This window comes from Artibeus jamaicensis, unplaced genomic scaffold (genome assembly GCF_021234435.1).
Source record: "Artibeus jamaicensis isolate MK-2021 breed Jamaican fruit bat unplaced genomic scaffold, CSHL_Jam_final contig_387, whole genome shotgun sequence".
Lineage (NCBI taxonomy): Eukaryota > Metazoa > Chordata > Mammalia > Chiroptera > Phyllostomidae > Artibeus > Artibeus jamaicensis.
In genome coordinates this window covers 42,891,894-42,907,605 of record NW_026521812.1, presented here as the reverse complement: position 1 = coordinate 42,907,605, position 15,712 = coordinate 42,891,894, and the positions used below count along the sequence as shown (strand labels likewise).

General features: G+C 42.4%; 2 protein-coding genes across 8 annotated transcripts in view; one reads left to right on the top strand and one right to left on the bottom strand.

Moving 5' to 3' along the window:
* PGM3 (phosphoglucomutase 3) overlaps positions 1-7,545 on the bottom strand; it is a 31,701-nt gene extending 24,156 nt beyond the window's left edge. For 3 of the 6 annotated variants that reach the window (XM_037143807.2, XM_037143812.2, XM_037143811.2), the window contains exons 1-5: positions 7,446-7,545; positions 6,000-6,091; positions 5,569-5,774; positions 3,857-4,041; positions 2,924-2,991 (exon numbers count right to left, since the gene is read on the bottom strand). In XM_037143807.2, coding sequence (XP_036999702.2) covers positions 2,924-2,991; positions 3,857-4,041; positions 5,569-5,774; positions 6,000-6,006 — 466 coding nt within the window. In that variant the 5' untranslated portion in view covers positions 6,007-6,091; positions 7,446-7,545. Of the gene's footprint in view, positions 1-2,923; positions 2,992-3,856; positions 4,042-5,568; positions 5,775-5,999; positions 6,092-6,475; positions 6,591-6,625; positions 6,746-7,445 lie in introns of those variants that run through there. The other 3 variants (XM_037143808.2, XM_037143809.2, XM_037143810.2) reach the window with 3 other exon arrangements.
* Positions 7,546-7,627: 82 nt separating this feature from the next.
* On the top strand, positions 7,628-10,699 carry RWDD2A (RWD domain containing 2A). Of its 2 annotated transcripts, none has more exons than XM_037143814.2 (3): positions 7,628-8,425; positions 8,712-8,948; positions 9,930-10,699. In XM_037143814.2, exons 2-3 carry the CDS (start codon positions 8,745-8,747, stop codon positions 10,605-10,607), a joined length of 882 nt encoding a protein of 293 aa, XP_036999709.2. In that variant the 5' UTR covers positions 7,628-8,425; positions 8,712-8,744; the 3' UTR covers positions 10,608-10,699. The 2 variants fall into 2 exon arrangements, with proteins under 2 accessions (XP_036999709.2, XP_036999708.2); XM_037143813.2 differs by having other exon boundaries at positions 7,628-7,712; positions 9,930-10,698.
* Positions 10,700-15,712: the final 5,013 nt, after the last annotated feature.

Here is a 15,712-nt window from a genome sequence, read left to right as displayed (position 1 = left end):
GAAATTGAGCTATGGTTTTCGGTGGGGAAAAAAGTCCATGTTGTTCTAACATGGGGAACCCAGTAGAAGACCAGGCCCCAAAGGACTATTCTTCAGTGTAAGAGTGAGTCAAAAGTGAACCAAAAGTGAGTCACACGTCCCCTCCCAGGAGTGCCATCTGGGAATGCAGTACAGCGGAGGAGAAAACTTGTGGCTGAGGAGCTATGAGCATAACCACAAGCACAGGCCTCCCATGCATTTCCAGCCCAAATCCCCATAACAGCATGGGTCTAAAAGAACCTTGTCATCAAAGAATCATGTCATCACCAGCCAGGTGGTACCCCCAGCACAAGTAAACACTAAACTCTGCCAGAGAAAGTTACCTTCATCATAAACCTCAAAAATGTCCCACAAATAATTTTTCAAAAGAATCACCAAAAAAACCTAACAGCTTACATTAAAAAATCTATACATACACACACACACACACTCTCTTTCTCTTTCTCTCTCTCTCTCTCTCTCTCTCTCTCACACACACACACACACACACACACACACACACACAGGTACCATGAGCAAAGAACAGGAGAAATGGACCAGCATCTAATAAACATTGAACGACTAAATCTGTCAACGGTCTTCAAAGTCATTCACCAGTTTGCACTGGAGGCAGGAAGTCATTTTATTTAATAAGATCTTGAGCCCTGCAGTTACAAAAGAACTGGTATTTTATGAAGCCAACTTCGGCTTAGGTAGAAGAATTTGATGAGAGAAACTCCAAAAAGTAGGTAAGAGCTTAGACCAACTCAATGGAACCATCAAAGGAGGAAAAACACTATCCCGAAACACAGATTAAAGGATGAAACAAATTTTGTGACCACTATCAAAATTACCAAATAAACATTTACTAAACGACTATACACAGTTACTCAATAAAAAGCTCAACCATCTATTCCACTGATAAACCCAGAAACACAGAAGCCATTCTTTACAGTTCTGTCCTCATCACATCACAAAATCCTTTCAATTAATTCCAATTTTTTTCCATTTCTTTTGCTATCATCACTCTTGCACAGTCTCTGGCTGGTCTCTCTTTCTTACAACCTTCCTATCCCTCTCCATATAAGTGCCAGAATGACTGGCTTAAGATGAAAACATAACCATACTCTCATGCACAAAACCCTTCAAAGGAATCCTGTTGCATTTGTTATAAAACCCAGACCTTCACCAAGACCCATAAGGCTTGAGACAGCTTGGCCCCTGCTTACCTCCCCCATCGTATCTTCCACTAGCTTCCCCCATGTTCCCTGTGCTACAGCTCCATTAACGTTCTTTCATTTCCTGAAATACGCTTAAGCTGAAGAGAGAAATGAAAGTTTTAAAAAGTAAACTAAAAAAATGTTAAACTAGGACAGGAAAAACGTAATGGTTGTAGAGACAGAATCTACGTGCTAAAAACATCAACCACTCTAGGGACAGCAGAAGGAACGGCTTTGGGCAGAGGGAACACAGAGCAAGGGTGGGCCACCGAGTGCCACTCAGACCCACGCCTGGCAAACTGCAGGCTGAGCTCTAGCAGGTCACAGAATCCAATAAAACACACCAGCAATGCTACATTTTCTAATGAAACAGATGAATGCATATTGTGTATATGGGTAAGCACTATTCACTGAAACTTTTATTTCAGTTATACACACAAGCACACATACACACATCCTGATACAAAATGGGTTTCATAATACAGTTGTGATATGCAGTGAAATAGACTACTGGGGGGTTGTAAACAGCGGGCATTCAGTAATGTCTGGTAAATAAAAGAATATACACAGCTGCTGTGGCAGTTAAGATGGCCATTCACACATCAGGCAGAGTGAAAGGAAGAAGTGAATAGTCGTATCAAGAGAGACAGAGAGAAGCCCACAGAAATCACCAATAAGGAATAGTGGCCAAGGAAGTAGAAGCTTAAACAAAGAGGGAGGTCACAGTATGGAAAGCCACCAAGACAGCAAAGGAAATAAAAATTTCAAAATATAAATTCTGAAAGTTCTTTTTAAGTGGCAGACCCTTTGAATATCTCATAAAAGCTATGCGTTCTCTCCCAGGAAACTGAGTGTGTGTGCAGGTAACATGTGCACACTGCACTGAGTGGAATGCAGGGTCCTGCAGCATAACGATGCCCCCCCACCAGTCCCCAGGCCCGAGTTAAGAATCCCCACTTTCATAACAGCTTTACAATTCACACTGTCGGGACTCACTTCGGAGGAGGACAAGCATGGAGGCTGGCCTATAGTAGGCTAAGTAATAACTAGAGGAGCAAAGAGAGAAGCAAGGCAAACACACAGCTGGAAAAAGCCAGATAAACTGAAGGAAGGGAAGACACGGGCACTGCAAAGGAGGCTGGAAAGGTTAAGACACAAGAAAGAGCTAACACTCGGAAAAAACCTCCAAGCACAGAGGAGTCACTGCATTCGCAAGGGACAAAACAGATGCAAAAAGAGGATTAGAGCCTCTGTTTTGGGGCATTTAATACTTCGATTTGTTAAAATAGGTGTGAAAAGCCTGTCAAAATTTAAAGGCATGATTATAAGTAGACCAAAGATACTCCCCATCACTCTCTGACAGTGACCAGCTATTAGAGAGCAGCTGATCCGGACAGAAACTCTGCTGGACTGACTTCTGCAAGTAACTTCAAGGAGCGTTATATCAAGAAATTCAGCTTTACTAAAGAAAGGTGTTTAAGATGTGTTTCCTATGTAGTCTGTATTTAAAACAAAATATGCATGTCCAGAAAATTTTTTTTCATTTTAAAAGGTATTTTATATGTAGTTCATTTTTTAAAAAAAACTTTATAGCATTTTCAAACCTTTCTAAAATAAATATCTTCTTTTCTAACTTTTTAAAAAGTTTTTTAAAGATTAATTTACAACTCAGGGTAACTACATACCATGAAATTGACCTCCTAAAACAGTGATGCCATCTATTACCGAAAGTGCAAGTTTCTCACTGCTGGGCCTAGGAGAGAAAAGGGAAAAAATGATACATCCCGTCCTGAAACCAACATGGTGGCTAGTTCTGAAAACAAATGCTGAAACTATGTGCAACAAATACTAGAATAGTAAGTTCACTGTATATGAACTGAAACCTATCAAGTCTGAAAACATAATTTCCAGGAAGTATAAATAGTCTTTCACAATGTTATTTCTTGGAAAGATGATAACTTTTAAATGGATTAAGAAAACAGATATAAAGAGCATACTAATTATACCATACCAAGTGCATTTTCAAGCATGTCAATAACTGCACAAAAATGTCTTTTTGTAAAGGAAGTCAAAGGCTGCCAAATATGACAAATTTGTAAAACTAAAATGTTAATATTTTTCAGTGAACTCCAGCATGAGAAAATAATACAAATATATCACACGACAGTAACACAGATTATAAAACCAATCTCTAAAAACAATGAGTTGAAATTATATGTTCTCTAGGGGAAAAAAGTAAGCCTACACAAGTAAAGGAGCGGGAGACATTTGTTAAATATTTCTCTCGTGCCAGGAAACACACATTTTGCATACATGGTTTCATGTAACCCTCACCAAAACCCTGCATCAGGACTTATCATCAACACTTCAGAGATGAGCAACGGGAAGCTCCAACGGGTTAAAGTGCACAGTAAGTGTCAGAGTTGGTGTTCCAATGCCAAAAAAAACGAGTTGCAGCAGGGACTTGGTTCCCACATCCCACTACAAAGGCCAGGTGGGATGAAGCCTCTCAGGGTGGTCCTACTAAGTTTCTTTCAAAGTCTCATGGGCACTAAACCTGATACAATCATTTATACCGAGTTCCCAGAGGTGCGTTCACCAGTAACTCGGATGGTCACCTGGTATCTCTCCCAATCACTATGAAGGCATCTTGTTGCAGATCCACAGATGCTTTCTTACTGATGTCCAACAACACACTCTGCATGTCTTGCTCCTCAGCATTTGCCAAACAGGTAGCATGTTCCTCCCAGGAAGGAGCCAGCATTTCACCCAAAGGGTCAACCAATTTGACACCATTGTCTTCCTTAAAAGAAAATGATAAGTCATCTGAAGTCATCTGTACATATTCAAAAGGATGAGTTGAGGCAGGAACTGCAAGGTGTTTTTCCTCCACAAGGGGCAGTGATGACCGCGTAGCTTCACCCGTGACCCCTACTGAATGCCAGGCACTAGACTAGGCATTTTACACACATTAGCTCAGTAAATCCTAAAGACCCCGCATATCAATCTACTATTCGTAGCACTATTCCAAGAAAACAATGATTCAGACCAAGTAATTTGTTTATATTCATACAGCTAAGAAGCATCAGTGCTGACATTAAAAGATTAAGTCTATCTCACTCTCACGCCCAGTAGAACACACTAGTTTTAAAAGGCTGACATCCGTGCACACTCATCATTTAACTGACTAGGGCACAGCTGGAGCAGAATGAGGGCACTAGAGAGCCTTCTCATGATGACTCTAGATTTGAAGCCCGTCCTGGCCAGTGTGTCCACCAGTGGGTGGCACAGAAGCTGAAAACTGACTCCTACCCCGTTCTGCTCAAATTTCTGAAAAAAAAAAGCATAGTTGAGAAATAGCTCAAAATTATTTTAAGAAATTCTTCTGGAACTAGCAATAAATGTGAGGCCTTGCCTATAGGTAATTAATCACTTATGGGAATTAGATATTTAAACACTTCACATATTTATAGTGATGCACATTTATAAATTGGGTCAGCAAAGTCCTCTTGTTTGGGGGGAAGAGATTATAATCCTTCACTAACCTAAATAGCTTTAATTTACTGTTGATTTAGCTACAAAGGCAAAAATCGCCTGCCCTATCAACCAAACAAGCATATTATTCAAACCATGTTCAAACTACTCAAAAGTAGGTTTGCAGTTGTTCATAAGAAAAATAATACAAAAGTTAATAAATAATAATACAAGAATAAACTGTTTTGCATCCTCAGAACTATAAACCTACTTTTGCCCCACATGTATCGGTGAGCTACAGAATAAAATAGTTCAGTTGTATCAAAAGGAATATTTTGATAAAAAATTATCATAAACACTAACACATCGGCCAAATCAATATTTTGCCCTGAGGTCACTTTGGGATCCCTTGAACCTCCTGTTGGGCTATTTCTTCAGAACAGGAAATATTCCCCAGGTATTAAAAAACCTGTCTGAAAATTTTCAAAATGTGCTAATTCTTTGCAAGTGCGTGCTCTTCCCCCACCTTGGGTCTATTAATTTCTGCTAAATTAACAGAGGTAAGACTTTTTATTACTGATATTTTGACAATACAACTAGTTTGGAAGGACATTCTGTTATTTCTCTAAAATGGACACTCCCCTAAAAATAACAGTCTCACTTCATTCCCTCCACAACCTCAAAGAGTCATGAGCTAAATAACCACTCATAAGAAAAAGCTGTTTCAAATCCAAATGCAAAAACCAACAAGGCACATTCCTAGAACTGGAATTTCTACATGGGGACAAACTTCTCAGACACACTAAGGTTTGGTCTTATAAAGAAAGGTTTCTTTCTCGGAGCACTAAATACACACCTCAGGATTGTGTGATGCTGTTACCATGACACCTATTGTAGATTGTGTCTGTTTTGACCTTAGAACGGCTAATAACCCCATGCGAAACATGACATGATCAAGATGCTCTGCTTTCGTCCGAAATCCAGCAGTCCCATATTGAAGAATGAGTCCATTGGGCTTGGCATGCACTGCTGAGTGTTTGGTGATAGCTTCTAAATCCATGCCTACAAAATTAAGGAATACTTTTTAGGCACAGGAAGAAACCTTTTATGGAGCATTTGATTCAAAAATGCCACCCCAAACTAATAGGCATGCGTCACTTTAAACCTCCCTAGAGAACCAAGTCTGAGAGAGATGATAGAGCAAATCCTGGAAGTTAGTATCCCCCAAAGATCCTGACCCACTTATACTGTCACTCCAGGGCAGAGATCACATGAGCTCCAACTCACCTCCCATTATGGCTCCAGATGGGCCCGGCACAAATTGAAAATGGCCCACTCTCAACTAAAAATGAAGATTCCACACAGAGATTCAGAGATTCCTACAAGAGCAAATATCACCTCATTGTAGAAAGAGGGCAACTTAAGTCTGGGCCCCAGTTAGATAAGCAAGTTTACATAGGTAGCTGGTGACACTGAAGCCTAAGGTCATATTCTCAAATGGACTGGACCTACATTTCCAAAATATCTGGGAAATCTGTGAAGTTCTTTTGCACTTCTTCCCAGCCTACAGAGACATATTCCAAGATGAAAAGCAAAGGGTAACAGTCTCTTCTCCAAAATGTGACAGTGGATTTTTCTATTTTCATAAGGATCAGGACATCCTTCTAAATTAAGCTCTGAAAATGGCAACATCTTCCTTTAACCTTTAATTAAAAAAGAGCAAACAGCTTAACCCTCTAGCCTTACTTAGTCCACTTAGTCACCTTGTTCTCTGAGATACTCCAATTTTAAGTGGCGCTTGAGGCTTCCAAATTCAGTTGTAAGTACTACTCAACTTCCTGGGTCAGTCCCATTTCCAATCATCGAAGAGATGGGGAGCAGTCCCCCATCTACGAGCCTCACCACAGGCATACCTGGTAGGCATTGTGGCTTGGGATACAGTCAACAGCAACAAAGCAAGTACTGCAATAAAGCTAGTCATAATCTTTTTGCTGATGGAGTGTCTTGCCTTCAATTTGTAAAATGAGTAACATCTGTGAAGCACAATAAAGCTAATAAGCACCATAAAATAAGATACGCCTGTATCTTGTTTTCTGCATTGTCCGTAATTCAATGAACAAAAGCTAAAGGAAATGGTGAAAAATGTTTGCTTTTGTTCATTTGGCAAAAGCCAGCATTCAGCAAGCTAATTTAGTTCAGTCCAAAGTGATCAAATCTCTTTTACAAGCAAGAATACATTTTGTTAAAAACTGACCAGTCGGTAATGTGCATGATTACTCACAGGGCGTAAACCAACCCTGCTAAGTCCAAGAGATCTTTTTTTTGAAGTTACGGTAAGTGCACCCCTAAACGCGTTTTAGGTGCTGAAACTACTATCAATGAATATGTGAACGCTCTTATTGAAAGTATTACCAAGAAGTCCACACAGTGCCCAGTCTGAAAACGTTAAGTGTCCCCCTGCCCTCCATTCCAACATCGACACCACGTCTGTCCCTCCTATACCCTTCCCGCCCGAGGCCCCGGGCCCTGCCCGGGCTGGGCAGCACGAGACTGCGCAGCACGAGACCCTCGGACCGACCGACCAGCCGGTTTCCTCGACTCCGTGGCGAGTGGGTGTGTCCTGCGCGCCGTCCTTGAGTCAGTCCGTTAGCCTAACCACGAGCCCGCAGGGCGGCCGAACCCCTGTAGACCGCAACGTCCGGTGTCACCTCCAAGCCGCAGGGCCCCGCTCACCTCTGCCAGAAGACTCGCCCTCACCTCCACGGAACAGAAAAGCGGCCTCGCCGCGGCGCCTGGAACCACCCAGGGACTCTCGGACCCGCAGACGTGGCTCTGCGTCGCTTCCGGCTCGTCGCCACGCCCCTCAACCAATCGCTGTGAGGGAGGGTTCGCTCGCCGCGCCCCGCCCCCTCCGGGATCGCGCGCAGCTGGCGCCCGGTGGAACTGCGGAACTGGGGTCTGAGCGGGCTTGGGGCTGTTTCGATTGAGTGACCGAGAAGGGTGAGGCCGCCGCGGTGGCCCGGGATTTGGGGCCTAGGGTCGCGGGCCCTCCGAGCACTGCGACCAGAACATGCCCAGCCCCGCCTCCAAATTTGGATCTGGGGGTGGCCAATCCCATCCGTCGTCGTGGGAAGCCGGGGATCCCAGTGACCTTGGATGGGGTTGGGGGAGTGCCTGTCGCGATCTGGGGCCTCTGACAAGGTGGTCTCGGCCACAGTGAACGCCACCAGTTTTTTTGCATCGGCTTCTTGATTCTTGAGGTTCATCTTCCAAACCGTTGACTCTGGGAGGCCTTATTGGGCCACCACTCCCGCCCCATTTCCACCTTTTTAAGACTAAATTTCATTTATGTAACTGTAGGGCACCCCCCCCCCACCCAAACCTGGGCCCTTGGGGCGGGGGCAAATAGATTCAAATCGTCCAGAGCTCTCCTGACGCCAAACCCCCGCCGGTGTTGTTCTCTGTAAAGGCCCACCCGCGATGCGAGAGGGGCCGAGGGGCGACAACTGGCGTTGGTGGCAGCGGTGCCCTCGAGACCCCAAAGCCTGGGGACCCAGAGCTCCGCCCCAACGGCACTGCGGGGTTCTCTCATCGCAGCGTCCAGGTCTGCCCATGCCAGACACCTGGGAGAATTCAGAAGCTGGGCCCCTTGCCTATTCCAGAATTAAGGCTTTCAAAGTGTCCACAGATGTTTGCCAACCACCTGCAACGAAGTAATTCGGAACACTTGTTGAAAGTCCACATTCCCGGATCTAGATCGAAAGTGGAAGTAGGGGAAAGGCACTGGGAATCTGAATTGTAACGAAGTATCTTGGGGGATGTTGCGCATACTAGATATTGGGGTCCAGGAAATAAAGGAGAAAGAGCGTAAGCGTGCCCGTTTGTGCCCAGGTCTCAATGCTTAGCGTTTCTGCAAAACTGCTTCCGAGCAAAGGGACCTTCGGGAAATTTCGGTAGGCACTGCAGACTGACAAACCCAGTGTCTCTGGGCCTTTCCAGTTTTCCTGGCAGGTTGATATCAAGACAACAAACATGTCCTCCACTCCTATGAAAGAGTGCCTGCAGCTTCAGTTGCTGGAGATGGAAATGCTGTTTTCTATGTTTCCTAACCAAGGAGAAGTAAAACTTGAAGACGTAAATGCCCTGACGAATATAAAGAGATATTTGGAAGGCACAAGGGAGGCGCTGCCACCAAAAATTGAATTTGTGATAACACTCCAGATTGAGGAGCCCAAGGTAAGTGCCCTGAGTTGTTTCAATTGTTGCCATGGCCTAGTTTTTATTGGAAACACTTGGGATATGAGCTTTTGCTCCAGGAAACAAATAGAGAATATTCCAGATGGGTATTTCCTTTAGTCGTTTGAAAGCAAGATATGTGATGCCTTGTAAATCGTCTTCAACAAACATCCTGAATTGTACATAGACATTCACACTCCTTGTAAACAAATATGCCCAGTTTGTTTTATTAAAAACATCTTACCACCATTATTCTGCTCAGCCATCCATTTTTTTACCAGTCCAACTATTATAGGATAGACACTCCTGTACACATGTGACTTTTACAAATCTAAACATGGATTTCAGCAAAAATGGCTTTTAAGGAGTAAATGAATGTTTCTCTGGTGGCACCCGAAACACAGAAAGCAAATATAGATAGCAAAATCTAAATTCTAAAAATGAAATTACCTTCATCTTCCGATCCATTTACCTCCAGCACTAGCACAGCATAGGGAACCAGTGGACTCGGCATCTGAGGACAACTCTCTCAGATTCTCCAACCAACCCTTTGTCATTCCCTGAGAGGCGATGTCTTGGGTCCCCATACTGGATCCAGTCCCCCTGGATACACATTTCATTGGATCCCTATAGTCTTCCACAGTAATGCTTCTCACCATTGAAATTAAATACTTGCTATGGGTAATTACTTAATGTCTGTCTGCTTCACTAGGATCTAGACTTTACAAAGGGCAAAAATGGTGTCTTCATGTCTTCATTCTAGCATAGGGTACCTGGCATGTGGTTAGGTGGGATAAGTGTTCTTCAACTGGAAAGAAGGAATGAATGCATAAATGGAAGGAATAGTGTATATAAAGTATTTAGCATGGTGTCTGGCAGTTAACTGGTAATAGTAGCAATAACTATCACATTTAATAAAATCATGATAAACTGGCTTAGATGATTTTATGGTACTTAAATCTATTTGATTTTCATTTTAAGGTGAAAATCGATTTGCAAGTAACCATGCCTCACAGCTACCCCTGTGTAGCGTTGCAGCTGTTTGGACGGTCACCGGAGCTTGACAGACAGCAGCAGCTACTTCTCAACAAAGGTCTCACTTCCTACATAGGGACGTTTGATCCCGGAGAGCTGTGTGTGTGTGCCGCAATCCAGTGGTTACAGGACAACAGTGCCTCCTATTTCCTGAACAGAAAGCTCGTTTACGAACCATCTACACAAGCAAGGCCAGTTAAGAACACATTTCTCCGAATGTGGATCTACAGCCACCATATATATCAGCAGGACCTGAGGAAAAAGATTTTGGATGTTGGGAAAAGGTTGGATGTGACTGGATTTTGTATGACAGGAAAGCCTGGTATAATTTGTGTGGAGGGCTTCAAAGAGCACTGTGAGGACTTCTGGCACACAATTAGGTACCCCAATTGGAAACACATTTCCTGCAAGCATGCAGAAAGTACTGAGACAGAAGGGGATGGGGAGGACCTGCGCCTGTTCCATTCCTTTGAAGAATTACACCTAGAGGCCCATGGTGACTATGGATTAAGGAACGACTATCACATGAATCTGGGCCAGTTCTTAGAATTCCTAAGAAAACACAAAAGTGAGCATGTTTTCCAGATATTATTTGGTATTGAAAGCAAAAGTTCAGATTCCTAGAAAGCTATTAAAAGGCCTATGCCTGTCATTTCGCCAAGTCAATATTTCTGTCAATAAAACCAAAATAAAAAGGCTGGTGGCTGTTGACCATTCTTATGAGAAACCTAGCTCCAGAATTTCCGCATAGGCCTTTTAACCTTGTACCAGTGCAGTCCTGTTGTTATCTGTATGTTCTTGTGTTAACTGAAAACTACTTAATTGTAACTTAACAAAAGCAGACAGTTTAACCGAGGAAGCAAATTTAATTCGAGAGGAGTCCAAAGCCCACAGTGGATGTCAGTGGTCCAGCTGCAGCTGAGTTCATAGGTAGGAGTGACGCCTCCCCTCCCCCGTCACGATGCTAGCATGCGGTTGGCACAGATGGTGTTTCTTTCATTACTGGAGATGAATTCTAAATCAAGTTTAAAATGAGAACAGAGAGCGTGTTTACTACGTTACTTACTTTATGTTAAAGCCCTTATTCTGAGGTTTTTTTCTTTCAGTAAAAGCAGATCCTGTCTGCAATGGCAGAGGAATGAGCAGCCTCAATAGCGATGAAGACAACCCAAGTTCTTTGGCTGTTTACATCAGCCGATTAATGATACTAATGCTAATGACACCAACATTGTTAGTTCGGTTCTTGTCCACAAAAAATGATTTGTCTACAAAGTGTTCCACAGGTAATGCATCCTGGCGGTGTTTGCCCAGGCACCAGGGCAAGAGCTGCCAGAGTTCCAGTGTAGATGCCCCTGGACTGTCACCTTGGTGGAGGAAAAACATCAAGCTGTACATTTTGGTGATAAGGTCACTGTCCTCTCTTCTGAAAATTCCAAACACCACAGGCTTCACCAGCCTTTTTCAAAATGAGATTTATTTTAATCGTAATAACTCGTACTGAAGTGGCACTTGCCAAAAACCTTTTCATAACCAAGTATCTGCCGCACCCAAGAATTTCCATGAGTCTCCTCTGTGTCCTGGAGTGTCCTGAGCTGCCTCTCTGTGGCTTTCTCTGATTCCCATGGTTTCTGCCTACTACCGCCCTTCCTCAGGGGACATTTCATTCTGCTGGGTCCCAGGCACCCCACCGATGTCCTGGTTCTCTCAGGACATCCCACATTAAAGCAGAAGTATGTTGCCCGTGGACTTGTTTCCGTATATGATGGCTTACACGCTGTCCAGCCCTTCTGAGAACTTGAGAAGGCCTGTCTCAGGTCTCCACGTAACTCTTTGAACTGAACAATTTTCTTTCATTTGCTTTCACCTCAAATAACCCAGTGTTAAGGTGAAAGAATAGGTATTTTCTGAAGAGAGCATGGTTTGCTCAAAAATCCTGCTTTTGTACAGAATCCTGATTTGCCCCAAACTCTGAGTCCACTTGATCTCCCTCATAAGATCCACACAGTAGAACTACCATGTTCTTAGGACTATAAGATGCACCTAGGTTTTCGAGGAGGAAAACAGGAAAGAAACAAGCAAAAAATGTGGTAAAATACTTAATAACCTGTGACCCCACTCCACTGCCCCCTCACAGCGAGCCAGGTAAGCTAGATTCAGACTATAAGATGCATCCCCATTTTCCTCCCAAATTTGGAGGGGAGGAGTATGTCTCATAGTCTGGAAAATACAGTACTTTCACTGCAGCCAGGATCAGCTGGAGAAGCCTTTCTTTTTTTAGACCAGTAAAAGCTAGAAGCTTTTGGATCACCCATAAATGGGTTTGAGTACTGGACCCAAAATTCAAAGAAACCCACCAAACACTCGGTTCCCCCTTAGTCATAAGTGGGACGAAGTACACAATTTGTTGTTATGGAGGGGATGCTCCAGCACACACCAGACTTGGGCTTTCTTTGGACTGACCATCTACCCCGTGGCACAATGGACGTCAGCAGGTGTCCATGGAGCCTGACAGCACCTGTGCTCCTGGTCCTGTGAGCACAGCACTGTCAATGCATTAGACCAGCCTGATGCCCCAGACGACAATGAGAACACTGAGGTCCAGTAACCGGAATTATATTCCGGGACAGTGTCAGAGAGTTAATGAAACATTGATACAAGACAATCTATAATGCTGCTTGTTGAGAGCACAAACTGCTTTGGGGCCCTCTACTTGCTGGAATAAAGGAGAAACAAGTGAAAAATCATTGGCCAAATCAATAGCCACCTACTGATTTGCTCCAACAAAGAGAATCTGTCTGACAGCAGCTGTTATTCCTAAAGATCCATCAGTCTCTTGCACATGACAAAGTCATGTTAATTCCACAGATAGTAAGAATCACACTTCTGCTTATTCTAAAGTTTCTGATGGTGGGACTTACCCATGCAAATTATTTGGTATTTCCTGCCAGAATAATCCTTTTTTAAAATACATTAGGGATCCACTGTGGGGATATTGCCATAGATGATGAAGAACTCCATCCTAACTCTACTGGGAAAATACTAGAAGATGGGTTTATTCCTACGGCATACACTTTGTCACATAGAGTCCTCAGAAATCTGTATTCATTCAGACTATGGCCAGATGATTTCCAAAAGACCTAGTGGTTTTCTTCATGCAGTGCACTGTTGTCCTAGGAAATGCAGCCACAAAGGAAGATGTTGGGAACATCTATATGACAGAGTTCTTCACCTCCATGGTCATTCATTTGTATCTGTGATTGGCAACGTGGTGAGGGCCTTGACACTCAGTCCTGGTGGCTGTGGTCAGGCTTTGCTGCTGCTGTTATACATGTCAAGTAGAACTGTGTGGGTTGCCCACATATTTAGACCTAAGCAAAGCTGATATTCAGCTATTAGATGCTGCTGTGGCTATATCAGTTGTATACACTGGCATGCATTTTTCTTGGTCAGCACTTGTGCTGTCCTAATTGTTACATTTTTCACTAAAACTTCAGGACACAGGCCCTGTGATTTATTGGCCAGCAGCAAAGATTTCTGTAGACTATGCTATTCTGCATAGAGTAGATCTGCTTCTGTTAACATTGTCTCCACCTTGTCTCCAGTTGTTAATTGTTACAAGTGCTGCTGTTAAGGTTCTTATCAAGCCCGAGATTCTGTCATCTCCACTGAAATAAGGGACACATTTTAACCATAGCATTTCCCATAAGCCTCCACAGCTTACAGAGAAGAGTCATTAAAATGCTTTTCATGTCCTCAACAAACATTAGCAAACTGAATTCAACAATACATTAAAAGGATTATACACCATGATTAAGTGAGAGTTATTCCTGGGATTCAAGGACTTTGCAACACCAGCAAATCAACCTTATATGCTGCATTAACAAAATGAAGGATAAGAATAATAAGATCAACTCAAAGATGCAGAAAAAGCATGTAACAAAATTCAAAATCCATTTATGATAAAAACTCAAAAATTATGTATACAGGGAACATACCTCAACATAATAAAGGGCATACATGATGAGCAGAGAACTAATACCATGCTCAATGATAAAAAACTGAAAGCTTTTCCTCTAAGATCAGAAACAAGGCAAGGATGCCCACTCTTGCCACTTTTATTTAACATAGTATTTAAAGTCATAGCAAGAGCAGTTAGGCAAGAAAAAGAAAGTAAAGGCATCCTTTACTTGAGATGTCATGATGTTATATACAAAAAACCCTAAAGATTACCAAAATACAATACTATTAGAACTAATAAACATTCAGTAAAGTTGCAAGATATAAAATCAATATTCAAAAATCTGTTGATTTCTGTACAGTAGTAATAAACTATAAGAAAGAAAAATTAAGAAAAGTATCTCATTTATAATTGTATCAAAAGGAATAAAATACCTAGGAATAAACTGACCTGAGGAGATGAAACACCTGTACACCAAAAACAACAGGACACTGATGAAAGATATTGAAGATGCAAATAAACAGAAAGATATTCCATGCTCAATGCCTGAAAAAATTAATATTGTTAAAGTGTCCATAATACTCAAAGCAATCTACAGATTCAATGCAATCCCTATCCCAATTCTAATAACATTTTTCACAGAAATTAATTCTAAACTTTGTATGGAACCACAAAAGATTCCAAATAGCCAAAGCAATCAACAAGGCTGGAGACATCGCACACCCTGATCTCAGATTATACTACAAGGCTACAGTCACCAAAATGGGATGGTGTTGGCATGAAAAGAGACACGTATATCAGTGAAGCTGAACAGAGATCCCAGAAATAAGCCCACACAAATAGAGTCAATTAATCATGACAAATGAGCCAAGAATATACCTGGGGAAAGGACAGTCTCTTCGATAAATGGTCCTGGAAAACAGGACCACTACACAAAAATATACTCAACATGGATTAAAGAGTTGAATGAAAGACCTGAAACTATAAATCTCCTAGAAGAAAACATAGGAAGCAAACCTCTCGACACTGGTTTTGTTGATAATTTTTTGAATTTGATACCAAAAACAAAGGCAATGAAATAAGTACACAAATAAGGTCCGGGCACAGTACACACAAAGGTCCTTGTCCTGTCTGACAAGGTCCGGGCACAGAGGACTCGAGTTCAAGGAATTTGTCTCCCCAGAGGAGAACGTGGCATCCAAAATGGGTTAACAATTGGCTGTTTTATTTCCATTATTTTACTCTTGCTACTGAATATAGACATTGTACTGTACTTACTTATTCCTGCAAAAATCACCCAAGAGGAGGGAACAGTTTAGGGGAAAACATTAGTATTCCCCACAGAACTGCCTGAAAGGATGGAAAAATCCCCACAGATTTCCCTTTCCCTTATACAGGGGAGTACAACAGCCAGGGTAATATAATTGTTAACCATAAGGGAAAACATGTCAAGTTGTGTAAATTACCCTGGTCTGAACAACTTAAAGTGATCAGGACCGCCATGGTGTACCAGAAATAAGAAAAACAAGTTAGATCTCTTAAATCAACAGTTAAGGCCAGTTAATAAAGAACCAGGTTATTGTTGCAAACACAGGTTGTGCTGCCAGCAGTTGAGGGAATGGAAAAACAGATTAGAAAGACTTTCCCACAACTGTTCCTTACCCACAGATACAAAGGGTCTTCCAAGAAGACAAGTAAAAACTACATAGACCCCTACCCACAGCCCAGGGATACGGTTGGGACGGTTGAGATTCATCTGCAAGGCAGAGGC